This window comes from Trachinotus anak, unplaced genomic scaffold (assembly GCF_046630095.1).
Source record: "Trachinotus anak isolate AG129_WGS33_773 ecotype Australia unplaced genomic scaffold, CSIRO_AGI_Tana_v1 ptg000021l, whole genome shotgun sequence".
Lineage (NCBI taxonomy): Eukaryota > Metazoa > Chordata > Actinopteri > Carangiformes > Carangidae > Trachinotus > Trachinotus anak.
The window spans coordinates 18,891,166-18,918,577 of NW_027273872.1; the positions used below are offsets into that span (position 1 = coordinate 18,891,166).

The 27,412-nt window shown below is 43.4% G+C and overlaps 1 protein-coding gene across 5 annotated transcripts; it reads right to left on the reverse strand.

Moving 5' to 3' along the window:
• Positions 1 to 432: 432 nt before the first annotated feature.
• ankhd1 (ankyrin repeat and KH domain containing 1) lies at positions 433 to 27,310 on the reverse strand. 5 transcript variants are annotated; one of them, XM_071458019.1, is made up of 39 exons: positions 26,858 to 27,310; positions 23,498 to 23,651; positions 17,669 to 17,825; positions 17,245 to 17,392; positions 16,929 to 17,076; positions 16,610 to 16,843; positions 16,382 to 16,476; positions 15,623 to 15,778; positions 14,890 to 14,971; positions 14,480 to 14,671; positions 14,238 to 14,347; positions 13,869 to 13,956; positions 12,788 to 12,915; positions 12,521 to 12,664; positions 12,290 to 12,392; positions 11,867 to 12,129; positions 11,414 to 11,695; positions 10,891 to 11,314; positions 10,659 to 10,798; positions 10,435 to 10,546; positions 10,139 to 10,284; positions 9,906 to 10,048; positions 9,239 to 9,452; positions 8,903 to 9,078; positions 8,403 to 8,565; positions 8,217 to 8,312; positions 7,999 to 8,115; positions 7,712 to 7,880; positions 7,360 to 7,559; positions 6,861 to 7,213; positions 6,455 to 6,607; positions 6,033 to 6,182; positions 3,115 to 4,702; positions 2,681 to 2,870; positions 2,306 to 2,431; positions 1,826 to 2,077; positions 1,466 to 1,650; positions 1,208 to 1,375; positions 433 to 1,068 (listed from the first exon to the last, which is right to left on the reverse strand). In XM_071458019.1, the coding sequence occupies exons 1-39, from the start codon at positions 27,134 to 27,136 to the stop codon at positions 1,009 to 1,011; spliced, it is 8,088 nt and encodes a 2,695-aa protein (XP_071314120.1). In that variant the 5' UTR covers positions 27,137 to 27,310; the 3' UTR covers positions 433 to 1,008. The 5 variants fall into 5 exon arrangements, with proteins under 5 accessions (XP_071314120.1, XP_071314119.1, XP_071314117.1 ...); XM_071458018.1 differs by having other exon boundaries at positions 15,623 to 15,784; XM_071458016.1 differs by having other exon boundaries at positions 17,245 to 17,407.
• Between the last annotated feature and the right edge of the window lie 102 nt (positions 27,311 to 27,412).

The window sequence follows — 27,412 nt, forward strand, 5'->3', positions numbered from 1 at the left end:
ACATTTTATTTGATCATGGAATATTTGTAATAGTATTGTAGTGATTTGACTGTTTCCACAATGAGCCCCACTCTTACCACTGAGTGTCAGTATTGTGTAAAATTTAGTGTTCCAACCATTATTGAACCACATATAAAAAGTATATAAAAGTGACTGTATTTTTGATTGGAAACAGATCTTTGCCTCCAATGGCACAAGAAAAGACTACACTTGCTTTTCAGTTTTACACACACACACACACACACACACACGGACTCCAGCTGTGAAGAGGGCAGACAAAGAGATGAAGCCTAAAAAGGAGCCAAAAATTACAAAATTTCATTCGAAGAAATGTGTTCCAAGTCTTGATGTCTGTTGAAGGCCCAGCAGTTAAATATTCAATCAAAACATTAAATTAAGGAAGGGACATTGTTTCATAAAACAGCACACAAATACTTTTCAATCTTTTTATTGAATATTAAGGTAAATATTTCACATTAATACAGGCTACATAAAGTAGAGCCACTATACGACATGAAATTTACTCTCATTTTAACCCTTTTTAGTATGTAAACAATTATACATGTATTTACCACTCTAAAAGGTTCTGATTTCTCTTTCTCTTTAGGTAATCATCATCTAGTTCTGGGCCAAGTTTAAATAGCTACTTCATGTTGAGCCCCCTGCAGCCCAAGAACGGTGTATGTGGGTTTAAGTCAAAATCGCTAAACTACGCAGAGAATGGATCCTGTTGAACAGGTGATCGCGCATGTTTGTTTGCATCATCGGGACACTGATAACAGCTCTCGCCCAATTTCCTCTTTCATTGTCTGAGATAGGCACATCAAAGAATGGCGTCAAGAGAACTTCCGATTCTTCAACCTCTGCTCTGCACTCTCAGATTTCTACTAAAGTTAACAATGTTGTACGTTTTTTTTTTCTTTGTCTCATTCGGTCATATTCGTCAGTTGGTATTTCATGTTTGCGCTGTGGGTCATGCTGTGTGCGTTTGATTGCTGTGGACGCCGTCTAGTTGACGTGGTTCAGGTGCACATTGCCCACGTGAGGTGCCCAGGTACCAGGCCACACCTGAAGCAGAGAGGATCAATAAAGGGAACATGTAAGAAAGACTGCAGTCAAATATTATATCTGACTAAAGCCAGAAATACAAGCCTGACAGTTTAAGCATATTACTAGAGAGCATGGGTATGATAAAAGAGGAGATTACCTGCTGTTGTGGGTCGGAGTTATCTGCATTGTTTGGGACCACTTTGATGATGGGGCTCCATGCAGGGTCGCCAGCGTGCAAACCATTGTACATCGGTCCCCCTGGCCCCTCTGCCATGGGAGGATGAGGGGGCAGCATGGTTCCTCCATACATTGACATAGGCATCCCCTGAACAGACAACAATGGGTCACTGGTAAAAAATATGTTCACGAGAGGAACAGAGGTTAAATCAGCTTAAGAGCCATGGCTTTGTGTTACCTTAGGGAAGTCCATGTAACTGTTGGGCAAATGCTGAGGCTGGTGGTAGTTGTTAGCAGGGTTTGCGATGCCTGTGTCGTCCTGCTCCATGGGCTGGTGCTGAGAGAAGGCTGACTGTTCTGCCTGAAGCTGAGGGTGCATCATGTGGCTGCTCATCAGGGGCTGGGACCATCCGGACATAGCCTCTGTACCAAGACACACAAGGAGTTATAGCCTTAATTACTGAATACCTCAGTTTTAGTTATGTGGTTTGGTCATTTTTCACACATATACAGTTATTGTATTCACCACTCTCTCCATGGTGTTAATCATAAAAAACATAGAAGCAACATAAAACACCAAAACAAAATTTGCTCTTACCTGAAGCACTGCCAACCCCAAACGACCAAATGCCTCCCTGTCCCACAGATGCCGTGTAGCTGGTGGTGAGGAGAGGTGGGTTGACTGAACCCGTCTGCCTGATCCTGGCCAGCCGCTCTGTACCGATGGGTGGGGGAACCTTCCGGTCCTGCTGCGAGGAGCTGCCTGGCTTAGGCTGGGGCGGAGGGGCCACAGCTGAGGTGGAAAGGGCAGAGGATGACACCGTAGAGGGAGGTGGGACAGGAGATTCACCTGGTGGAGAAGAGACAGTATAGAAAGAAATAGTAAGGAGCAGATCACATTTAAATATTTGAAAGTATTGATAAAAGATACATTTGTACTAACTGCTTTACAAAATAAAAGGAGAGATGCCATTTATGAAAGGATCAGTTATACAACTGCTTTTCTAAACATGCAAATAGATCATTTGAGGCTGGACAGGTACAGGAAAATTATAAAAGAAGGCTGTGAGCCTAGTACCTGATGTGGATGCACTCCATGGGTGAGGGGAAAAGTGCTGTCTGCTGAAGGAGGGCGTGCCAACTGCTGTGTGACCGTGCAGATACACAGGACTGCCAGAGATACTGGTAGCATAGCTGGTCAAAGCTGTGGGTGCAGACAATTTTAGAGACAGGTCAATATAGTGTACAAACTATGTCGAAACGTCACACATGTTTCTACCTGCTCTCACATGTATATGATTTAATTATATTCAATTACAATTATATCCTCTTGCTCGCCCCATTTTGATGTCGTTAATTAATTAGCTTCCTCTTAAAAACTCAAAGGGACTCACACAGATAAATAAGCATCAGCAAAATGATCATGCATGAAGTAAAAGAAAAACAGTCATACCGATGGGGCTGTTGACCATCCTCTGGGAGGCAGAGCGGTAGCCAGGGGCTTTGGAGCTGTCTGGAGGGGGTGGGGGCATCATGTTCTCCATTTGACCCATGCTCATGTAGGCTGGTGGGGCTGAGTACGACTGCTCTGGAGGCGAGCGAGCAGGCAGATGGCATGCACCCCACACCTGATTGTTTCCAACCTGCAAGACACATTATAATAAGAGCATTATAATCACTGGGTGCATGGCCGATCTTATGTAACAGCAAAAACAGGAAGAATTTTGTACTGTTTAGCTTAATCTTGTTTTTTATTTTGTTCAACAATTAAATCTTGTTAAATTGTTACTTCTGTGTCATTTTAAGTGATTGCAAACAAACCGCCAACAAAAAGTCAAAACAAGCTGACAATGTTTACAGTATATAAAAAATATTACTTGAACTTACCTGGCTATTGTTATCAAAGATGCTGCTGAAGTTAAAGAGGCCTGCAGGACCGAAGTTGGGAGGTATCTGCTGAGGCTTGCCTGCATTGGCCACATGCTGCATCTGGGAACCGTTCATCATCCCCAGGTTAGCAGAGACCTGAAGAGAGCCTGGAGCCTGGGCTTGAGCTTGGGTCTGGGCTTGTGGAGGCAAACTTGTGGGCTGGGACGTCTGGTTCTGGGTCTGTTTCGGGGGTTCTTGCTGAGCGTTGAAGGGCACGAACACAGATTGTTGTTGTTGCTGCTGCTGCTGTTGCGTCTGCTGCTGCTGTTGCTGCTGCTGCTGTTCAGGAAGGGAATAGTAAGGCCCTGGTGGCTGCATACGATGGGAGACTCTGGGCGCGGGCGCTGAGAAATGGGGTACAGTGTTGTTGGGGTGTGCAACATTGTGTGACAGGACAGGAGGAGGTGCTGAGGGAAGGTGGGAGCTTGGCTGTGGATTGAGAAGGGGTGGTGGAGCCTCTGTGGATGGTACAGAGGAGGGAGGGGGAGGTAACTGCTGTCGAGGCTCTGGCTTGGGAGGTAAAGCCATTGCAGGGGCAGTGAATCCCACAGAGTTGATGCTCTCACTGACAGAAACAGGCTGGCTGTCTACAGCTAGAGAGGGCTTGTCTTTTCCAGGAGGCACAACAGCACTGGGCTCTGTTTTAGTTGGCTGGATGGGGGGCTGCGAGATCGGTCCAATTGGCTGCTGAGGGGTGTTAGCGGTAGTTGTAGTGGAACTGTGATGTGCAGGAGAACCTGTGCCTCGTACTGCATTAGTGCCACTAGATGCAGTGGCAGCAGCAGACACAGGGGTGACGCCAGCAGGCTTGGGGTCAGGGGCGAAGAGCTGTTTTCTGACTGACGAAGGTGTGGGGATACTCGGCTGGGGATTGTATGGGGTAGGATTAGGGGTGTGAGGCGAGGCTGCAGCTGTAGACGTGTTAGGAGCACTGGTAGTGGTGGTGTTGGTGGTCGTGACTGGGGCTCCTGAGCTGGCTGTGTTGCTGTGCTCACTGTGAGTTGAGTTGGGTCGGGCCTGGCCTCCAGTGCTGTTGGTTCCTCCATTGTGTTTGGGGGAGCTGTTAGCACTGCCTGGACTTACAGGACGCACAGGGAATGGTCCCCAGGTGCTGGCAGCCGGAGAGAAGGTGCCACCAAACTGGGCCATGGGTAGACGAGGGTGTCTGATCTGGTGCATGGTCTGAGCAGCCAGTAGTGCCAGCTGAGGGTGGGCGTATGCCAGGGGCAAAGACACAGGGAAAGGCTGTCTGACGTTTGATGAAAGCCCCTTCCCAATCTTTCCCCCGGCCTGAGAGGAAGATGAAGATGGGGATGAGGAGGGCTGGAAAGAGACGCCTGTTGAGGTGACTAACGAGCTCAGGGCCTTTGGTCCACTGGTTGAACCGCTGGTGGCCCCTGTGGTACTGGGGAAGGAAGCGGAGGTCGTTTTAGAGCCTGGGGCTCTGATGTGATTCCTCGGGATAAGATCCTCAAGCTCTTTGGCTGGGTCTTGGATTAGAGCATTGATCAGCTGGACTGCATACCTTGTAGACTCCGTCCCTCCTCTGAAACAACAAAGCAGACTTCATTCAGACTTCTTCTTGTGTTAAGATGTGTAACAAACAGGAATAGGTATTGTTTAGATTTTAACAGTACAACTATTGATAAAGTACTTAAATTCTTTGTTATTTTTCAAGAGAAAAAAAGAAAGTAATTAACACTGGTTCATTTTCTCATATGTAGTGTAGAAATTTACATTCTTGAGTAGCAAACTGCAACCACATTATTATAGACTATAATGTAATTAGACAGAGAGCTGCCCCCACCTCTAACACAGAGAGAGATCCCTCTTCTGGATTGAGAATAGCAAAAATGCATCATAGATGAATGTCTTTATAAAAAACAGCTGGTAAGATAAAATGTGCAAGATAACTTTTATGTAGCAATAATAAATAGGAGATCTATTTTCTTAATATCTCCAGTACTGAAAGCAGAACTGATTACAGCAGAGCTTATCAATAATACAGTCTTTAAAAATTTTGCCCCTGGGCCCGTATAATACTGGGTTTCAGTAGCCATCCCTAGTAACAAATCAAATATGATTACATAATTAAGTCTGATAGAGTTTTGTGACAGACCAAACCGCCCCCCAGAGCCTCATAGTTGATAAATGAAATTGCTGTTTAGTGAGTTTCTCCAGTGGTCTGCAGCACATGCAGGTATTAAACCAACCACTGGTGTGTACAGTTCTAGGTCAGCTATTGCTGGTTCCTCATTGTTCTCATGTAAACAGCCATCTTATCTAACTCTAGAGTCTTGGTGCAATGTAAACTACTTACTTTTGCTTTGTAAGAGCAATAGCAAAAGTGTTTGTTAGTGCAGTAATTATAAAAATGCAGGATGCAGGCACCACATCCACAACATACATACTAAACATTTTCATTGGTCGCAGCAGTGTGACGTCCCCTAACACCTCTGTAGTGCCAAACAGGGACAAAATCTTTTGTGTGAAAATGTGTACGAGACCGTGCAGACCTTAGAATGCTGATCTTCGGTGCACCAAAGGTGATTTGGTTATACTGCCTGCCTGCAGTGCTTGTCTTCAGCAATTATAGTGTATAGCACTGATATGGTGAGGACAGTTACAATAGTAGAGTTACAATATCTGATAATACTGAGATGAAAGCGGATAGAAAATTTAATTTCCCTAAAGTCGACTTACATTAAACACAGTGTCCACACATTTTACAACCAATGTTGGACTGCTGTATTGTAGGTCTGCCCAGATGAAATGAATGACATCATCTATTAGCTTTGTATTTCTTATGCACCTAACCAACTGTTATACTTCAGCTACAGTGGTGGTTACAGACCACCAGAGGGCATCATTCTTACCTTATGGTGATCATCCTCTCCCCGTTCTTGTCCTTCTGTTTGTCCACATCAATGTGAGCTCCTGTCACGTCCTGGATGGCTGTGATGTTGCAGCCCCCTCGGCCCATGATCCGAGATACAACTGAGGCGGGCACCGACAGCTTCTTTGATCTTCAAAAGAAGCAGTCAAAGGTCAGTGTTTTTATGAGGTTATGTGTACTGGCCAATCGTAACTCCGGTGATTATGTGTAATTTACATTTACAGATATAAAACTCATAAAAAGATATGTTCAAATTTATAATCTCCACATGTGAGTAATATGTATGCTTGAATTGACACTGAAAAAAATAATCTCTCTTACAAATGTGTGCACATGTAAACAAGTAAAACTTGTTTATCAGAACCCAGGAAAATGTAAAAGGTCATATTTGAATAAACTGACCTTCTGACCACCTCCTTCCAACCTTCTTCTCTCTTCTGGCCTCTCTTGGGGCTTGTGAGGCTGAGCTTACTGTTGGGTGAGGTGATGGGAAGAGCCATGGTCTTGAATGGAGAGGGCAAGGAGTTGGAGGTGGAGTCGATTGTGTCTGGAGCTCTGTGACAAAACATGCAAAGACCAGGTTGAGTTGGAACAAAATAATGAAGATATCGTCTGTCTGTTTTTTGTTGTGTTGGTTGATGCACTTTAATTAAGCTAGAGGTGAGAATATGAGCCTGCAATTTAACAAAACTTACTGCAAAGATTGCACACACAAAAATAGCACTTTAAAGCTCAGCTTGTTCTCCCTAGATGAACAGCAACACACACACACACACGATAAATGTGCTCTGCTCCATCGGGGACTCACTTTTGCGTTGGTTTTGAGATGGAGACTGTGACCTTGTTGTCCACCTTGCCGTCAGTCTGCGGCTGAGGACAGTGTCTCTTCTCTGGGCCAGGCAGGAGGGCCTGAGCTGCTCCTGAGGAGGGGGCTGAGGAGGAGGAGGAGGAGGAAGAGGAGGAGGAGGAGGAGGCGGAGGAGGTGAGGTCAGGGAGGTAGTTGAGCTCCTGACTCTTGCCCCCGCTGCTGCTGCTCTCACTGGCACAGTCGGTGCTATCCAAGGGGTCAGAATCGCTGTTGCCACCCGTCACTCCCCCACCCCCACCCCGTGGCTCACCGTGGATCTTGTTCTTGTCAGCCTTGTGCTGTGCTAGTGCAACCTAAAAAGAAAATGCACAGGTCTCATTGTTATGTTATTTTCATCCATCATGTTACTACTGGTCTGGCCTGAACATAAAATCAGGATTATCAAATCTACAAACAAACAGTGATTCAGCAACAGGCAAAGACATCGTTGTATGCTCACCTGCGGATCCTGCAATATGATTGGTTCGTTGGGCGAGGAGTCCTTTGTCTTGTTCTTTTTGTTCTTGCGATTGGTGCTTGGGGTAGTGGCCACACTAGCTCGCTTCTTACCAAAAGCTGTAGTGAAAGTGGTGGAGGTGGCAGATATACCAATTGTGGTGGTGGTTGTTGCACTGGGAGGCTCAATGGGAACCTCTGTTTCTGGGGGGAGGAGTGGGTAAAATGGAGAAAGGGAGAGGAAACAGGAAAGGTTACCAAACACTTCATTCTAGTGCAACATAACTGCAGGTATTAGAAAGCTCCAGTTCTGCAGTCTCTCTCAGTCTCTCAAGAGAAAAATCCAGAAAACTTACCTTCAGCTGAATCCTCCTTCTGCTCCTGCATCTCAGAGGACTCTTCCTTGATTTTCTGCCCCTCCTCTTCCTCCTGCTTCCTCTTCTGCTCCTCCTTCTTCTTCTTGCGTTTCTCCTTACGCTTCTCTCGCTTGGCAGCCAGAGCCTGCTTCTTGCTCTCCTCTCGGGACTGACACATACAAAACAGAGCCAGTGTTAAAAAACCGAAATAACATATTGTACTTATCTTTGAAGTAAATTCAGAATGCTTTGACCTCCAAAAGCACAGCCATAGTATCTGACATTACCTTCTCCAAGTCTAGCTCCTTAAGGAGAATGCTAGCGTTCTTGTTGGCCTCGGCTGCCTGCTGGTCTTTGGCTTTGACGATGGTCTCCATGCACTGGTGGCACTTCTTCAACAGCTCCTGCAACAAAAGGGAACAGCTGGAGTTAGAGCATCTTACCCACATCTGTCAGTTCTAATAGATGTAGCATGCCAATGATGGAAAAGGAAATCAATACCTACCTTGTCAGCGATCGTGGCGATATATCTCATGCACTCAATATCTGATGGGAATTGGTTGACTTCCTTCACAAGATACTGCACCACCTTCACATGACCCTGAAATATCAAGTTAAACGGTTAGTAACCAGAGGCTTTTCAAAGTGTAGCATGACACAGTCTCGGCCACGGTTTTAGCAAACACTGCACCTTGCGAAAAGCAGCCATGAGTGGGGTAATCTTGCGGTTGTCGGCTGCATCCACATCAGCACTGGCATGTACCAGAAGCTGGACCACGTCAAAATGGCCACCGTTTGCCGCCAGCCATAGAGGAGTGTTCCCTTTCTTGTTTCGTACATCGATATGGGCACCCCTGCAAAGACAGGAAGAAGGGTTGCCTTTAGGACAAACAACATCACCAAAATAAGAGTCCTTTTATATATCTGCTTCAGCAGCATTCAAGATGTCAGACATAACGTGAATGGAGGAAAAGAAAATTTGTGTGCAATCACTGAATTTCCCCTAGGGGATGAATGAAGTATCTATCTATCAATCAATCAATCAATCAATCTGTAGTTGCTATTCTTTGCCAATTCTAAAATCAAATTCACTCAACAACAGAAGCAACTGGGGATCATCTCATTATGAACAAAAAAACAACAACTAGAATACAGTTTTGCACAGAAACACCACCTGTACAGCGCACTCACCTGTTGATAAGCAGCTCACAAAACTTGTAGTGGCCCTTGTCGGCAGCAATGGTGAGGGCAGTGTCTCGGGATGAGGGAACAGGGGGAGCGTTGACATCGGCACCTTTATCCAGCAGCACTCGGCCAACCTCTGCATAACCTCCTGAGGCTGCCTCCATCAGAGGAGTAAGACCAGTCTGCATGAAGTGAGGAATCAGTTAGAAAGATGGCTAGTAGATGCAGAACCAAAAAAACCAAACCAGACCAAAACAGTGAATGCATTTATTATATGGCAGAGAGCACATTAGGTTTTCTCCAACATTTAGTGTTAATTCTATTAAGTGGAAATGTCCTCACTTTAGCACGATGCTCTACGTTGGCCTTGCGATCTAGCAGCAGGCTGACAACCTCAGCTCGTCCCTGGAAGCAGGCTAGGGTCAGAGCTGTGTTTCTGTTGGTCTCAATCTGGGCGTTGATGTCTGAGCCCATATCTAGCAACAGCTTCACTGCTGGTACATGGCCATTCATAGCTGCCAGCATCAAAGGAGAGATTCCCAGCTTACTGCCAGTCCTAGTAAGAAAGTAAACAAATAAGCTGTTAAGTAATCAAACATCTAAATAAAACAGTGCAAGATTGATCATTGAGTATTTTTCTTGGTTTCAGTAAATATAACCATTTTACTGCAATTCAGCGAGTTAACATCTACTTTCACTTCTATTTATTTAGTCGCTGCTGCTATAAAACCTGTGTGTTGAAATTATTGCCTTACTGTTTCCTCACTCCTCATTTATAACAGGTTATTACTGTGCAATTACTGTAGGGTGTGGCTGAAACCCAAAGGCACTGTCTACAGAGATGTATTTGTTTAGCACCATGTGATTTAAAAACCTGAAGCGTCATTCACTTTCAGGAAGTGAAACAGTACAGTCACAATCAAATTATCCTGTAAAAGAACCTCATAGGGGTGGAGACATTTCACTCATACCAAGAGCCAAAATGAATACTGAGGCTCTTGTTGCTCACCTGGAGTTAATCTCAGCTCCAGCATTGAGGAGTATCTTAATGATGTTGACGTAACCCCCGGAAGCAGCAAGGCTAAGAGGCGTGTAGTCTGAAACATTGCGGTGTTCCTTATTGGCTCCCCGAAGCAGCAGCAACTCGACAACCTGTCCAACGCAGTAACACAACAAAATTAAAGCTGGGAAAATGAACAGGAATGTCACCATTATGAACGTAAACTAAGACAATGTGTTTACCTCCTGGCGTCCCCCAGAGCAGGCAAGGGAGAGGGGTGTGTCTTTGGTTCTCTCTGACTGAGCCTCAATGTCACCCCCTTTGTCCAGGAGCACCTCCACCACTCCTACATGGCCAGCAGTGGCAGCCAGGATCAGAGGGGTAAAACCTGTGGAAAGCAGAGGGAACATTACAGCTAATTGATTATCTGAAATATAAAATCACCTACTAGAAATCAATTCTGATTCACACCATCCTGTTGTTCATGATACCACTGGAAGTCTTTTCATAAGCCCATTTTATTATCGCACTTAAATACCTTTTTTGTCCCGGTGCTCAATGTTGGCTCCCCGTGCAATAAGGACTGACACAAGCTCCTCGTGTCCTCCTGCACATGCCAGCGTCAGCGCTGTGTCATGGTTACTCTCCGTCTGTGGGGGAAACAACATCTCTCAGCAGGGTAGAGGACTTTGTGCATACATGTACTTAAGTTTATTGTAAATTTTAAGATCTCTGTCATGTAAAAATGGCAATAAGTCTTACATGTGCATCTATGTCAACAGAGGGATAGAGGGGCAGGACTGAGGGGGGCGAGGCGATGTTTGCGGGCGTCTGTGTGGGTGGCTGGGACAAGGGTGTGGGTGAGGTTGTAGTGTTCAGCATGGGTACGCGGTTGCTCACAGCTGCAACAGGACAAAAAAAAAAAAAAAAGTTATACATATACATACATGTTAAGGATCCAATGAGATTCAACAACAATCAGAAATGCACTTACCTGCCATGATGTCATCCAGCGTGTCTGTGAGCGTCTGTGCAGGTGTAGCTACCATGAGCCCATCTGGGGCCTGCTGAGGTATCATTCCCGGGCCTAACCCAGCCAACTGTTGACCCTGGCCCTGCTGCTGTTGGCCCAGCATCTGCTGTCCCACCAGTACCCTCTGTAGCTCTGGGCTGGTACTTCCCGGGTAGTCTGTAGGGTTGTAGTCTGGCAGGGGCTGGATAGGGACGAAGGCAGTCTGAGGGGGTGGCGGGGGAGGCTGGGGTTGACCCTGTGGGGAGGGGGGCAGAGGAGGCTGCTGTGGCGGCTGTGGCCCATCCCTGTAGAGGATTGTACCCACCTGAGGAAGCTTGGGGTAATCTTCCTCTTCGCCATCTGCCTCTTCCTCCGAACCCTCCTCTTCGTCATCGTCTTCCTCCTCCTGAACACATACAAACACCTTAAGTCTCCAAGATCAACAAACATAATGTTAAAGGAATCAGAACTAACATAAAAAAAAAAAATTAAGAAAGAGTTTCACCTCCTCCCCTTCCTCCCCTGGCTGCTCCTCTTGCTCCCCATCTTTGTTGGCCTCTTCATCCGTGTCGGAGCTGGTGTGTACCTGGGTACCTGGTTTGGTGGGAAGGGGCCCTGAAGCAGACGTCGTACTTCCAGGCCCTGGGCCTTGGCTCAGTCCGGTCTCCTGCTCCTCCTTTAAGCCCTTCGCCTCCATGTACTCTTTGGTGAACTGTTGCTGTGTTTTCAGCTGCAGCTGGCGCTCTACCTTCTGCAACTCCTTCAAGATTTTCTTCTTCTTCTGCACCTAAAGAGGCAACAGCCACATCCCTGTTTGACCATCCTAATTTCTGATAATCTCTGTTATACATGCACAATAACATTAAGTGTGAATTTTTTTGTATCCATTCATCTTACTTAAAATACTTAATACAAGATTCAAAATGAGAGCAGGGCTTAAGTGGATGATGGATTATACCTGCTCCTCCCGGCTCTTCTTCAGCTCCTCAATCTTGTCTTTGGTGAGCGGCTCCCCCTGAATGAGCTCTAGTGACTGAAGCTGGGCCTTCTCAATAGCACTGATTCTCTGGCCCAGCTCGTTCAGTTTGCCCTCCGTCTCCTCCACAATGCACTCTAGAGGTTGGCACAAGTGGAAGGGTGGCAGGGGCTCTGCTTCAGGCCCCCGGCCAACTGAGGTGGGGACACCGGGCTGAAGGGCTGCCTGTCTCTGTTTGGACACGCCTGGATTGGAATAAAAGAGATCGAAGAGGTTGAGGATAAGGCTGGGTTAACAATAAAATGTCATAAATCTGGGGAGACAACAGCTAGTAACTTAGTGAAGTCTACAACTTTATTTCTTGACTACATCAACTAGGTCAAAAGGACTTGTAGCATCGTTAACCTTTGCTGGAGATGGGTGGGGGTGTGGCGATATTTGATGGGGCTCGGTCAGGCTCCTGAGGGGGCACTACCATGGCAAGAGCTTGGATTGGGACACGAGGAACCTGTTACGATAGAGGATATATTAAGTTTAAGCAATCAAAAACATTTATTAGACTTTTCTCTCACAAAAAACAGACTGAATTTCACAGGAGAACATCAACAAAAAAGTGTGATTCATTCCTGTATTTACCTGAGAGGCATCTTGCGAGGGGGGAGTGAGCTGAGAGAGGTCAGGGGCTGGGACAGACAGGATGTTGTTAGGGTAGTCCAACAAGTAGGACACCACATTGGTGTGGCCACCCTTAGCAGCTTCTATCAACATGGTCGAACCATCCTACAAAGAGCAAACATACATATAAATGATAATAATATGTAATATAAAACAAATTGTTACATACAAATGGAAAAACAGAAATATTCTATCTGGTCTGATGTATATCCAGTGTGTGAGCATTACTTTGAGTCTGTGTGTAGGATCCGCCCCGTGCGCCAGCAGCAACTCCACCACAGCCAGATGTCCTCCAGCGCAGGCCAGAGACACAACTGTGTGATCATTATTGGCAGTAGCTCTGTTCACATTAGCACCTGGACAAGAGAAGGAGGAAGGTAAACAAACCAACTCACTCTGTATGAGAGGTGACTAATTATTCTATTCACAAAGGCAAGCTCCTTAGGTCTCTAACCCAAATTAATTAGTGGTAATTATATATACAAACAAGTATTCATCCATCCAGGATGAATGAGTCAATAAAAAAGTTTTCTAAGAATAATTCAGTGAGTAAATTCACCAATACAAGTGCTGCACTAAGTAGCAATTATTAATTCATGTATTACTGGTGTCTTACCACAGAGGGAGTGAATCAGTGCACAATATGTTGTATAAATTGGAGAAAAGCCTTCTCTCCTTCGTCCTTAAGTTTTTTTTAGCACCTTCATATTGATCTGCCTATGAGTTTAAAGCCATCCAGGATAAAGCTCCTTCCAGTCAACTTGTTGAAATCAAAAACTAATTTCAATTTCAAAATATATTTTTATACTTTTGATCTCATCTTTTAATTATGTTATCATTACTTATGTACCTGTATTAAATTACCTATTTCCCAAACTGCCTCTCCCTGGACTGGAGAGCAGCTTCACATATTTCTCCTCACAATGTTAGCATATACAAACAATGAAGTCAAATTTACAAAAACCGGAATCACATAACCAAGGTAAACTAGAAATTGCAGTGACAAAGACACAGAGAATGGCTGCACCGAAAGTACAACGAAGACAACCAAACTAATTTGATGAAGCGGCTGCTCCAAATAAAAGCACAAAGAATAAGTTCACTTCTGGGTTTTACTAATCAAAGCAGAAGCAGATAATGTAACCTTAACTTACAAAATCTCTTGTACATATCAAAATTAACTGAAATACAGCTTGAATTTTCAATAAAGACACTCAAGTAACTCTTAAGTGGATTTAGGTTAAAACTAATAATTTCCAGAAAAAGTACATTTAAATTGGTTCTGCTGAACAACTTATCAGTAACGCACCTTTGCTGATAAGGAACTGCACTGTACAGAGATGTCCCGCCCTTGCTGCCTTCATTAAGGGCGTCCGCCCCCCTTCGGACTCGTGTTCCTTGATGACAAAGGTAAAGATGTGTTAGTTAAATTTTAGGTGAGAGTTAAACCACAAACCTAGTTAAATTCATCCAGAAAAGAAAGACTGCAGAAACCTGTTATAGTTCTACAATCTACAAGCCTGGCTTCTCACAACAGACTGTGTTCAGTTCAACTAATTCACATTTGCACACTGAAGACTCATGTCATCACATATCTGTTCTGATTCTGGTGTTATCTAAACCTATGTAAAACAATAGGCAAACGAATCATGAGTGATGATTTGAAAGCATGGCATACCAGGTTGGCTCCAGCCTGCAGCAGCACATCTGCAACATCAGTGTGTCCATTCTCACATGCATATGTCAACGCTGTGTCACCTGTTGCCGTGGTGGCATGAACGTTTGCCCCTGAATGATAAAACCAAAAGCTTAGGATTGCACGCCCAGGGGCACAACCACAACATTTTTAATTGCAGCTAAGCACTTTGTCTCTGTGTTCTCCTAGATCTGCAGCTCCTTGCTTTCATTTTTCCAGCTCACCTGCAGCCAGTAAGTATTTGACCAACTCCAGATGGCCCTCCTGTGCAGCCTCCATTAGAGGAGTAGAGCAGCCCAACTCGATGTCAGCCCCCGCCTTGATGAGGAAGTCAGCCACTTCCAAGAAGCCTCCACAGCAAGCTAGAGTCAAAGCCGTCTCCTGGGTCTCTTCTGTCTGTGCGTTGATGTTAGCACCTGGATAACCGAGCAATAACAGTTGGTGAATGGTGACTGGTTTGGTTTCAAATGGGGAAAATCATGCATCATTTACAGATGTCTCAGTTCTTTAGCAAATAAATACTAAGACAGGTGTGATTACAGGCAAACAAATACAAACAAGTGTAAACTATTCACTGGAATGGCATTTAACATTGAGTTTCCGTTTCCTTGATGGTAAAGCAAAGCTTGTTTACCTTGAGCCAGCAGCAGTGCTACCATTTCTTCATGGCCTTCTCTAGCTGCCTCCATCAGGGGGGTGTAGCCCTCATCATTAACCTGGACACAAACAGAAGCGTCAGCAGATAAGAAAGCATATGGGTGAGTATGACTCACTGCAAGATTATTCTGTGGCGCAGAACTCTGCCCCATCTTTTGTCTGTGTACTCTCACTGAGGATGCAAATTTTCACCTGGCTAATCGTTTGATGCTGCCATCCAAGACTATATCTACATATAAAAGTAGATTATTGAGAGCCTTCTAAAACCTGAAGCTGTCATTTCGTTTGGCATTTTGTGAACTCACTACCAGCTAAGTGTGTTTTTTCTTTATTAACCTTTAAATAACAGCAATGAAATATTGCTGAATAACTTTCAGTTTTTCTTGCTGGCTCTATTCTGTCTGTCTTTTTTAAAGACTACCCATGCAGGTGGTTTCATAAATGTCATTTAAATGTCAATAACAAATGAAATTTCCAGTTGCTATCTCAGAAAAACTTAAACTCTCATCTAAACGCTAGCGTAGAGACCTTGGCTAGTACAGAACTTAACACAAAGCACCCCAATAGTCGCAGTGCAGTATGAATAAAGTTGAAGGCTATTCTTGGTCTACAGCTACATAATCTTTATTTATAGACACAGCTTTGGAAAGACAGCAGGGAATTTCATCCCCTCCTGTGTCTTATGGTCTGGTATCTGTCTCTTTACACACCTCCTCCAAGTTGGCTCCTCTCTCTATTAGCAAGGCTGCCAGCTCCACATGTCCTCCACAGGCTGCAAGGGTGAGGGGCGACTCGAAGGAATCAGCTGGCATGTTGACCTGAGCACCGCTGTCCAACAGCAGCCGTGCTACCTCCACATGGCCGTCCTGGGACAGCGAGACACACAAAGAATGTAGAGATAAGCACCTGAATACATTTCTTTGGATTTATTTTCGGCTAAGCTTAAATATAATCACACAACATGAGGCTGAGAACACCATAAAACTCTTAACTAGTGTTGGATACGATAGTAGAAATCAATATGAAGATGATCATGGTACACACAGGTGTAAACAGCACATGCTTTACATATTTACTGAATCAAGTCTACTTTTTCCCCACTTAGATGCCCAAATATGTGACTGGGTACTGTGCTGAGCTCTCTGTCAAAATGCTTCGGAGTGTGGATAGTGTAGGTGTATTAACTTATTTTTAATTGGTTTTAATGTTGGATCTGTAACTTGACAGTGATACAAATGGTAGTCTATAGATACACAATGTGAATTTAATTAGTTTGATTATGATGGTGACAAAAAAAAATTATTAATGACAAAGGAATATAATTCTGCAGAGAAACTGGTGTCTGTCAACAACATTCACTACAAAACTAATGCACCATTTCATTGAAACAAAAATACAAGCAAATACAATTTGGTGTCTTAAAATTATTGAATATTTAGGTGATGGTTCAGTTTGGGTCAGATGCTCACCATGCAAGCCTCCATCAGTGCTGTGTGCATCTCATCTGTTTTATGTTCCTGGTCTGCTCCAGCCTCCAACAGAAAACGCACCATATCCAGGTGACCTGCAGCAGACAAACAAAAATAAATTTTCTAAACTTTTTATCACTGTTAATAGAGTATCAGTAAAGAGCATGTAAAAGGCAGAGAAACTAATCAAGGTAATCAAGAGGAGAGACGTGATATTTGCATTCGGACCTTTGTAGCAGGCGAGTGTGAGAGCACTCTCCTTGAACTCATTGGAGTGTGTGTTGATGCCGGCGCCATACTCCAACAGTACCCTGGCCACCTCTACGTGGCCAGCACTGGCGGCCTCCATGAGAGGTGTGTGTCCGTTCTCGTTGTGGTCCTCAATGTTAGCACCCTCTTTCAGCAGCACCTTCACCACATCCACAAAGCCACCAGCACATGCGTACGTCAGAGCTGTGTTGCCTGGAAGAAAGCGGACACATTAATCTGACTGCACAACATGGGAAGGAAATAATCCTAATTGTAGAGAAATGAAGAGGGGTTTTACCTGTGGAGGACTGTGCATTAACATCTGCCCCGTGGACTAGGAGTAGTTTGACAATGTCCACATAACCTCCGCTGGCAGCAGCCATAAGTGGCGTTATATCCCCCTTGATGCCCCTGTCCTCCACATTGGCATGCATAGCCAACAAAACCTAAAGATAAAATAATAAGATTAAGAAAGATGCATGGAGGCTTGTCATCAAAGTGCCGGCAACACCAGCCAGTGATACCATTGTGATTTTTATCTCTGCTGTGCAGACAGGTTGCTTCTATGTACACATAATACACAATGCAAACAATCCAAACCTCCTCTCACATACCTGTGCAAGTTCATAGTAGCCAGCTGAGCAGGCGAGGCACAGCAGGCTCTCCCCTTCCTCTGTGTGTTCGTTGACGCTCCGTCCCTCATCCAACAATTTGCGCACAGCGTTGACATCCCCATCCGAGCACGCCTCTGCTAAACTACGGCTGAAAATAACCAGACTGCTACAATTACTGCCACTGTGACAGGTGAACACACATAACTCACAATTCTGCAATCACTTAGGAGCAAAAACACACACACACACACACACACACACACACACACACACACACACACAGACATACTGTATTTGCAACTTAGATTTGAGAGAAGTAAGACAGAGTGATTATATTAGGGTGTATGGATTCATCTATCAGTCTATTTAACTGTGCACAAAGTAAACTAGCATATGCCAGTGTCAGTATGGGCGAGATACATACTTGTCGGCTTGGCCGGCGTTGAGTGTGTTTTCAGCTCTCATACGTGTCAGGGCTGCTGCAGCCTCATCCAGGGCACAGCTCACAGATGACGTCAGTCGCCGTAGCACCTCAGGGTCTGCAAAAGCTTTACCATCGGCAGTGGACAGTTTACCGATGCCTGCCAAACACCAAGAGGGCAGAGGTGCATAGGGCAAGGCAAACCACAGGGGAGCACAACCACACCAGACCAGATGAAGAAGCAAGTCCAGTCCAGCCAATCCAGTCCAGGGTTAGTAGTAGCATACACAAAGAGGGGAAAAAAAAAGAAAAAAGTCACACACAGACACAGAAAACACACACAAGCATTTGTTAATATGGCTAAATATCTTTTTTTTCACTACTTTCAATACACCATCTATGATTCATAATATTTTGCCAGTGACTGGGTCAAATGGTAAGGTACAAAACAATATCCACTAGGCTACTCTGGGACTGTCCAGGTAAGATCAGATCTGTGAACAGAAGTAGAATGAATACAGTGAGGGAGGTCATGTTAGTTCTATATACTAGTAGACAGAGGTTCAGGCTGTTAATGGTAAAAGTTAAAAAGTTCTCATCATGTGTGAATTATAGATGGGTAAGAGGCAGTGAATGTGAGAGAAACAGTGGTCAGCGAGGGAGAAAAGCACAAAAATGCTATTTGAGAAAAAAACGTGTTTGTGTATGTGTTTTGAAGAGAAGATAACGCAAAAGAAGGGAAAAAGAATGAAGAGCAAGCAGGAGTTAAAAAAACAACAACTTTTGCTAATGACCTACAGTGAAAGATCTCTTTCAAAAGACAGAACAAGGACCATCTCCCAACCAATGAACATTTCAAGTGTTTGTGTGTGTGGGGTGGGGGTAGCGTTCATTTAAAGAGAATGTGAAAAAATAAAGTGAGAATAGCCAAGACAGAAGAAAAAAAAAGTGTTGGCTTTGAACTTTTCGGCCTCAGCCTCAACCCATCCATTAGCCAGGCAGAAGTGAGCTCCAGTCCTTGTGGTCCTCCAATGTTTTCACCACTAGGCCTGCGACTCGAGCTAAACTTAGCACGGCTCTCAGACGGGGATTTCGCAATGGTCCCCAAGGCAGAGGGAAACAAGAGGTTGAGGAAGTTGATCATTAATGTTTTACTGTATCATGTTTATCTCAGAGAATGCAAGGAGTTCACTGAACGGACTGAATACTTTGGGGGTTGAAGGACTGTAAATGAGGGTGATTTTTTTTTTTCTTCAAATCTATAAATTTATGAAAACATTAACTGTCTCTACAAGCGTAAATCACACTTTAAACAAAGATAAATGACCCTCACCTATTTAGGTTTAACTCTAAGTGTTACTCAGGTCATGACTGAGTTAATGTACAAGTCGATGTTTTTATTGTATTTCAGCTGAAACTAGTTACCGGCTAGCCACTGAGCTGACAACACCCACTGTACCACCAACAGACTATGTTATTTGAATAAACATTTCTGAAGGAATAAATGTGACTTGTATTTTATTTTTACCCCCCCCCCCCCCCCCAATGGCACACTAGCATCAGGTTTTGATGATAGCCTTTTCAAATGGCCACAGTGTCCTTAGCTCCTGGTCAAGACCTGCCTTAACCAATTACAGTAAAAGGTGTTGAGATACAAGGTATTTCGATCCAGGCTGAAAGGGATATAGTGTGTTTACCCATAAGCACCTGCTTTTGCAGAGCTCTGACAAAACTCAGTTTGACATGTGTACACAAACAACAAGATCTTCTATCAAATAAAATCTGTCTGTGCATTAACAGTATATAAATATACATACATACACGAACACCAAATGCTTATTCAGAACACACAATTGGCATTCCCAGTAACCTGGCAGCACTGACACTAGCACATATATACGCATCTTGTACAGCAACAACTAGATCAAAGCAGCAGTTGCATTGACATGAGTCCCATTAACTTGACATCTAATTAGGTAAAATTATTTGTTTGATGTTGAGGTAGCAATCCTCAGTAGGCTGGTCCTTGATGATTCTATTTCCAACCCAAATAATTTACTTTGAGATAAAGGGCCATATTTTGACTTCTTGATTTCAAGGAGAACTTGTTGCATTCTGGGTAAGATGTAGCAATGATAAGGTTGGTCAGCCTTGGCTAACGAGTTACTGTAGTTTCTGATGTTTATTACAATCAGCAGATTATAATAAATTTCAGAGGGACTTTTAATACTGATGTTCACAGGAATTAGTCTGAAAGCTTCATTAAAGATGAGAAATGCCTCTCAATTGCTTTACTGCTGAAATTAACTGGTCAACAGATGAATGTTGACAGCCAGATAACGTACTGACCATGCATTTTCAGCTCTATCTATAGGCTCTACAGTTCAACCACAGTTCAGAGTCAGAGTCTCACCAAATACTAGCCGGTGTCATATGAAATGTGCATCCATCTAAATGAGAAATATCATCTTGCTTTGCTTTTGATCTACCATTTTTGTCTGTTAGATTTTTCTCATTAATTGCTTTTGGGATGATAACTGCACCAAATCTCTAAGATTTATTGTGTCTGGCTGCTTTATACTTTATAAGTGTCCTTTTTCTAATGTTTATACTGCTGTATTAACCAGGTCTCCCTTTGCAACAGATGTTTTGGACCTCCACTGAACATGTCTGTTTAAATATTAGATACAATGAAAACAAAATCAGTAGTTATGGATTTTCTTTTGTTATTTTTATCAAATTACATTTCCTGTTGGTTTTGCTATATTTGGTGTTATGATTATTTGTCTTTTTAAATGTTGTTTAAGCATTTGTATGCATTAAGTACAGTATTACAGTACGGTAATTGAGTTTGCAAGGTCTTAAAGAAATAAACCTGCATTTCCTTGTAAAGTCAAGTGTCTCTGCTATAAGGTGTCTGGTCAATGTAGCCCGAAGAGAGCCATGATGGGAATACTTGAGTTTTACAGTGTAAGTTAGATTAGATGCAAAATTCTTGTTTGACAGAGGAGCAATATTTGCAAAAGACAAACACTGCAACTGCCATGATATGAGAACAATTAGAAATATAAATCTTATTCATCTTAGGCTGATATTGTAACAAACTGACCTTTCTATTAGTGCCCACACCTTTTGATTTCCCGGTACAGAGCAACAAGGGAACTCCAAACAGAAAACGTGAGGGTTTCAAGTACCCTGTGGAGTTAGTACTGTAAACAGTTTTGTTTACATTCAATGATTCTCTCCAAAGAACATTGTTTGTACCCTTAAGGCCTTACAAACAACCCAATCCATTTCTTAATTTAACTATTTCTTCATTTTAATGTGTTTAAACCTGGATTGTTTCTTATGGCTTTCTTGTTTCATAGACACGTTACTACCATTTACAGTACAAACTGTTCTGCTGCTTTCTACAGTCAGCAGAAATGTGTAACATCCTGATCCATACACTGGTAGAACGCTATATACACCAACAATTTAGAGACTTGTTCACAACATTGCTCTACAGCACCACTAGTGTTCACAAACCCAACAGTGACTTGTAATGTATAGCACATCTATAATAGAAAATGTCTTTAAAGAAGGGGCAGAAAGATGGTCATCAAAGTGTTGTAAATGGTGGAGTTCAGCAGAGAACACAGGCAGTAATGGAAGGACTGTGAGAATTTCAGAGAAAAGAATCTGCAGGTAACGGCCCACTTTCATTCATATATACACACCTGCTGCAAAAAGCAACATGATCACTGGATGAAAATTACAAAAAATGGATGACACAGACCAGGTTGCTATCAAGATTTTTTAAACCTAAATACAATTCACAACATGATCCCAAAGACTGATCTGATTTTACTGATATGATATTTTCCCTATCTACATTATAGAGGGCTGCAACATCCACACTTGGCATAAACTAGGCTTACATTAAAACAAGTAAAGTCATTTCAGATCAAGTATAGCTGCATTTCTACCAAAAGTACCCAGATCTTCTAGCCAGAGGAATTAAAAAGGTTCCTTCAGACCACTGGTTGCCTGTGTTTCCACCGCGGTCTAAAGACCTGGGAAGATTAGGCAAATTAGCCTGCAGACGATGAAAAAACCAACGGCTACAACAAGCTGTTCCTCTCCAGTACAGCAGGTGGTGGTAATGCAGGGGACCATACTACTGATGGCGCCATATAAAGCAACAGAGAGGCAGTACTTGTGCGATACTGCAACAACAGTACATACATGGAGGACATTCAAATCGTGCTGACGTTGATGTGATTTACTGCTTTGCAAATAGGACTGTTGAGTCAATGCTGGAAAAGAGATGGGCACTATTCATGTGACTGCTCATTTTTTAAAATGGTGGTTAAATTAAATGCTGGCGTGCTCTAACAATCAGAATGTTCAATGCTACAAGCCCCACCCCACAGGTTCCTGTATTTTTGAAAAGTACTAGCCAACCAGGAGGGACTTTTTGGGGTAAAAAATTTCCCAGGGAACATAATTTCGACTCTGGTCCATGCCGTGGAAACACACGGAGTTCCTCCAAAGGTTCCTTGTTCCTGCGGTTGAAATGCAACTAATGTCTGATGGGTGATAAGCGAAAAATCTAATCACAGCCCTCCTGAAATCGTTTTCTGAACTGTCTTTTACTGTGACTTTTCTAATGCATCTATGGTTGGTGTCAGTAAACTTTTGTGCCAGGGGGTTTGGACAGCCTCTCTTCATCCCCCACATGAACAAAATGCACAAGGTTCAACAACCGTAAGTAGCAGGGCAGAGTCACATTTTTGTTCTTTTGGCTCTGCACTCCAGCACAGTGGACTGGAAATGAAACAAAGACACAAGAGCCTTTGGTCTTCTTTAATTTCAAGGTGTTTATATCCTCAGCAAATAAACAGTGTGGGAACTTCCATGCATAATCCCACATTTACGTGCCTAGAATGCATTGGAAAATTTTATTTAAATAATCTTACACAATGTCATCATATTAAACTTCTTTTGATCTTTTGCAACAACTGCCTGAAGTCTACGACCAACAGACATCACCAGACGCTTTCATCTTCCCTGGTGATGGTCTTGACAGGTCTGGTATTAGGCTACTTTGTTCATGCTGAGAATGAACAGAGGCTCTCCAAATCTTCCTGCCACGATTGTTATAGACAGATACTCCTCTCTCTCTGCTGATATTTTACAAAAAACACCATAGGACTCCTCACAAATCAATATAAGAAAACATTTGAGTTATTATTATCATCTCGATCACTACTGTTATTATTCTTATTATGCAACCTTAAGCAAACCAATAATGAAAGGTTCCACCTCTTCTGTTCCAACTAGTCAGGGAGAAAGGGGAATAGAATGAGATTAGCCATTAGTCGTTCAACACAGGCTCTCTGCAAGCTGTGGAGGCTCAAGTGTGTTGCAGCGTTAATCTGCCCGGTAATGTTCATAAGCCCAAACGAGGCCAGGACACCCAGCCCTAATAGATTAATCTACACAGACCTTCTTACTGCTAGATTACAATTTCTAATCAAACTAATTTACCCAAATCATTTTCAAACTGTCTGTTGATATGACACCTGCAGAACTGGCAGGTTCTCTTTATTGACATTTTAGCTTTAGGCCTTATACAAATCAAGACCCTTACAACTGTTAAGACTGGAAATGAGATAAGGGGCGAGAAAGCTGAGGCAGAAAGATATGGTTCTATTTAGCCAAAATTACTGTGTTAAAGGCTAGAAATTAGGATTAGTTGGAGCAAAATAGGTGTGGCCAGTTGGTCAATTATAAAATAACGTGTCAAGTCTTGTAAAGCTGAAGTGAGTTTAGTCACAGCAGTCATACCTGCAGCTTCCAGTAGAGCTTCAAGTCGGGCCTGTGTCTCTGGATCAACAGTCCTTAAATCTACTCCATCTGTGGCGCTGGGCAAAAGCAACTCTGACGCTGTCTTTATGATGGGGTTATCCAGGTCCTCCTGGTCCAAAATGAATGACTCCACCTATGAGAGATAGAGGGAGGTGGGAGAAAGAAGAATCATTAGCTCTTTGACAGCTATTTTCACGTTAGCTCGACGAACATGATCAACAACTGTATTTTACCTAAAGTCTTGACCTTGGCCAATATTTGTGAACTAGAATAACTCATGAGAAAGTGTGAAATGGCAGTGTGAAAACATTTGCATTGTGCTGCTTAACACAAGACATATTAACTCTATTACTCTGTATAGAGGTGGCCCTACACACGCAAATACACCACCTATAAAAAGACCAGGCACGCTGCCTTTGTTTATTTACAGTTTCTTTCAACAGAAGGGAAGCAAAAAGGAGCACAGGGATAAGAGTCAAAGCACAGGAAGTGCCACGGCCAGGAATTACAACCCCTGCACACATGGAGAGATTCAGCTGAGAGTCAGCTGCCCAAGTACAGCACCACAGTCCCATACCTGCGCTTTTCTCCTGTTGGCTATCATGTATTATGCTTTGTATTACAAACATATTATTCTTCCAAATGATTCACCATAATAAATATGAACTACACAACAAACATAGTTTTATTCACTTCTAAGTGTAGCTGGTCAACTAATATTTTTGTAAATGTCACTAAACCCCTGATCAATATTGTTTACCATGGAAAGTACAGCTAAATTTTCATGTAAGCGAACAGGGGAACTTAAACATGAAACATAAGAATTAAGTGTTGTAATCACACATAAAAATAGAGGCCTGTTTTACAAAACAAAATTATTCATTTCAATTAACACATCACTGAAAAAAAAAATGAAGCCGACTTATTTACATTTAATCTATTTCAGGGTAACAGCTGGTTAAACGCATTTTGTTTCAAATTTTAGTGGTGCGACTTTATGTTTATATTTGAGTTGCACATTGCACAATTGTAGCAAAAATTTATGGTAAACTTGTAACAGTTATCAGACCCCTGCCATTAAAACAAACTTTGTTATGGGAAAGGCGTTTTTGTTTTCATCTAGGGGTCAGTCCTACTGGTACCTGAGAGTATTGGCATCTATTTACAGTGTTAGTGAGTAAAAAAACAGATATATTGCATACACCAACGAAGTGGCTTCATTAAACTGTACAAAAAAAACATACTGTCCTAAGGCATTTCTAAGGCAATCATTTACCATGTGGAGTAGACCAGGTATATTCATTTGCTATACTGTGAATGAGAAATATGACAGACAATATATTTACCATGAGCACATAGACTGTGATATTTTTAAATAATTAAAAGATTTAGAATAAATTGCAAGTTACTGTCAGCAGTGTCAACAGTTTGCAAAACAATCTCTGATAAAGTGACAATCTTTGTGTATGTCCATCCATAAGCTGCAGCAGATCTTTAGGGCCTGGCTTGGAGAGAGCAAACGTTGAGAGAGAGTCAGCATTCAGCAGTGTGGAGGAATTCAGCTATATGATAGTAACACAGAGCAGAACAACCCATGGGGGATGTAGTTCTACGAAGGCCTTTATAATCAACAACGGACATCAGTCTTCCCTATTAATGAACTACAGTTCCCAGAGTGTTGGTATCCAGAGAGCTGGAAAGGCCTAGAATGGCATCTGCTTAATCCTGGGGCTCAGATTTTAGCTACTGCCCAGAGCAGCGAGTTCTCCACTGGAGTAAAAGACCACAACAAATGCTCCCTTTCAGACTTATATAGCGGGCTGGGTGAGTGAAGAAACATGACACAGAGGCCATACACTTGTAATACGACTCAATTAAACTGCCAGAGATGTAATTGTCAAACTTGATATTTTCTTCCTCTGCTACTACACAGCTGATGTTCAGACAGGAATTGGCAGGCTATATTGATATTGGTATCAGCTGACATACCTTCCCTGTCTTACTGTCATGGATGTATGTTCATAGGGATAACTCTGAAGTCAAACATTTGTGAAGTATAACAGACATGGCTCAACAGGTAAAGTGCATTGCTTTCCACACCCATAACTTTTTGAAGACAGTGTTTCTAAGACTAAATACTGCATCGCCTTTTCAATGATGAGGAACACCACTTTGTCATGAAAATGCCATCTAACTGACACCTTTGACAGGTGCGCGCAAATCAAATATTTGCCATCCAGCAGTCTGAGAATTTCAATTCCTGCATCTGCTTCCGTCATTTGATAGGGTAAACTCAATTACATGATAATAGTGTGGATGACAAATCTTAACATTTTTCAACTGACAGCTCACAAGACGTGCAGTAACGATGGTTTGGTTATGACATGGCATTTCATGAGTCTGATAAGAAACCTTTAGATTATTTTTGATAAAAATCCCCTAAGAGGTGGTTCTGTCACACTGTCATCCAAGAAGGTGGCCAGAAAAATTTGTGCTGAGGAAACAAATATTTGGTTTGACTGTGTATTCATCGGAGCCGATATAAAATATGTCCACAGTATGTTTAGCTGATGCCATCACACCTGTCCCCGTGTGTGACTGCCAGCACATGGAAAGTTGGACACCTCTCAACATGAACTCTAGCTGCTTTCAATTCTGACAACGCAAATCAAGTTGACACAGCGGTGGTGTCTCTCACACTGAAAGAGGCGAAGGATGGAAAAAAAAAAAACAAAAAACAAACAACTGGGTTATTTGTCTACACCGACTGTCGAAAATTCGAGTAGTTCCGCGGGGAAAAGCATAATCTGCACGTATAGAAAAGTTAGCTGAGGGACGATCGGAGTTAATATACATGATTTAGAAAAGTGACGTAATTGCACCATAACTACGAAATGGCAGATTGTTAGCCGGCCGTGTACGTCCGTGGGTTTACGGGCATCTTCCATTTGCCGTGGCTAGAAAGCTGCTGGGAGAGCTGCAAACTTGTGATGGGTGTTGCGAGACGACAGCACCGAGCGAGGCCGTCGTCGCTTCCACCCGAACTAGGCCGTGGTCACAGCCTGCGCTGCATAAATAAAACATTTCAGCCGGTTAGCGTCAACAACTGCTTGTGTCTCACCAAACATTGTGGATATCAAACACCCCATGAGCACCTGAACTGACAAGAGGCGTTATTCCATTAAAGCGCTGGTTTATTTTACGTAATTTCAGCGGCCTGGGAGGGGGTGGTTGCCAACTGCGAGCTAATTCGCTAGCTAACAGCCAGCCCGCTAGGAGAGGAATGTTGCCTAGCTCTCTGGTTAGGCTTCGCTAACTAGCTTAGCTTAGCGTAGCTACCTCTGAAACCTCGTCTTCGTCGCTGCCGGATCCTGGACCCGAGGAGAGGACGGCCGCGGCCGCTAGTTTGAAATCCAGTCTTTCTGCAGCAGGCCCGCCTGGTTCGCCGTACAAACGTACTTTCTTTCCACCTACACCAATCCCAATGCCCCCTAGTCCGACTCCTCCTGGTGTCGCTCCTACCCCCATCCCTGCCACTGGGGAGCGAGGAGTCACCGAGTCAATCTCGTCCTCGAAGCCGTCCGTCAGCATTGCCGTCCCGGCTACTGCATCCTGCATACTTATGTTCACGATACGTGTGTTAACGAGCTAGCTGTTGACTTAAACGTCCGTCCAGGCTCTTTCTTTTAAGATATTTGCGTGATTTTACTTCAGGGAATCCAGAAACTCTCCCGAAGCGAGGGTTGAGGAGGATCTCTTTCCCCCAGCCATTAACTTTCTAACAACCTAACCCGATACGCACTGTTTCTCAGAAAGACCGCCCCTGTAGGGGATTCTGATAATCCTATTGGTTTAGCGGGTAAAGGCTCTGCTTCCAATTGGTCAACGGTAACG

What these genes read in the sequence shown, in the direction of transcription:
- ankhd1 (XM_071458014.1), bottom strand. Translation starts at nt 27,136, where the DNA reads ATGCAGGATGCAGTAGCCGGGACGGCAATGCTGACGGACGGCTTCGAG. An exon ending in AGCTCTACTGGAAGCTGCAG is followed by an intron (nt 17,826 to 23,497) that starts GTATGACTGCTG and finishes GGTGTTTGGCAG; the next exon opens with GCATCGGTAAACTGTCCACT. An exon ending in ATCCTACACACAGACTCAAA is followed by an intron (nt 12,665 to 12,787) that starts GTAATGCTCACA and finishes TGCTCTTTGTAG; the next exon opens with GATGGTTCGACCATGTTGAT.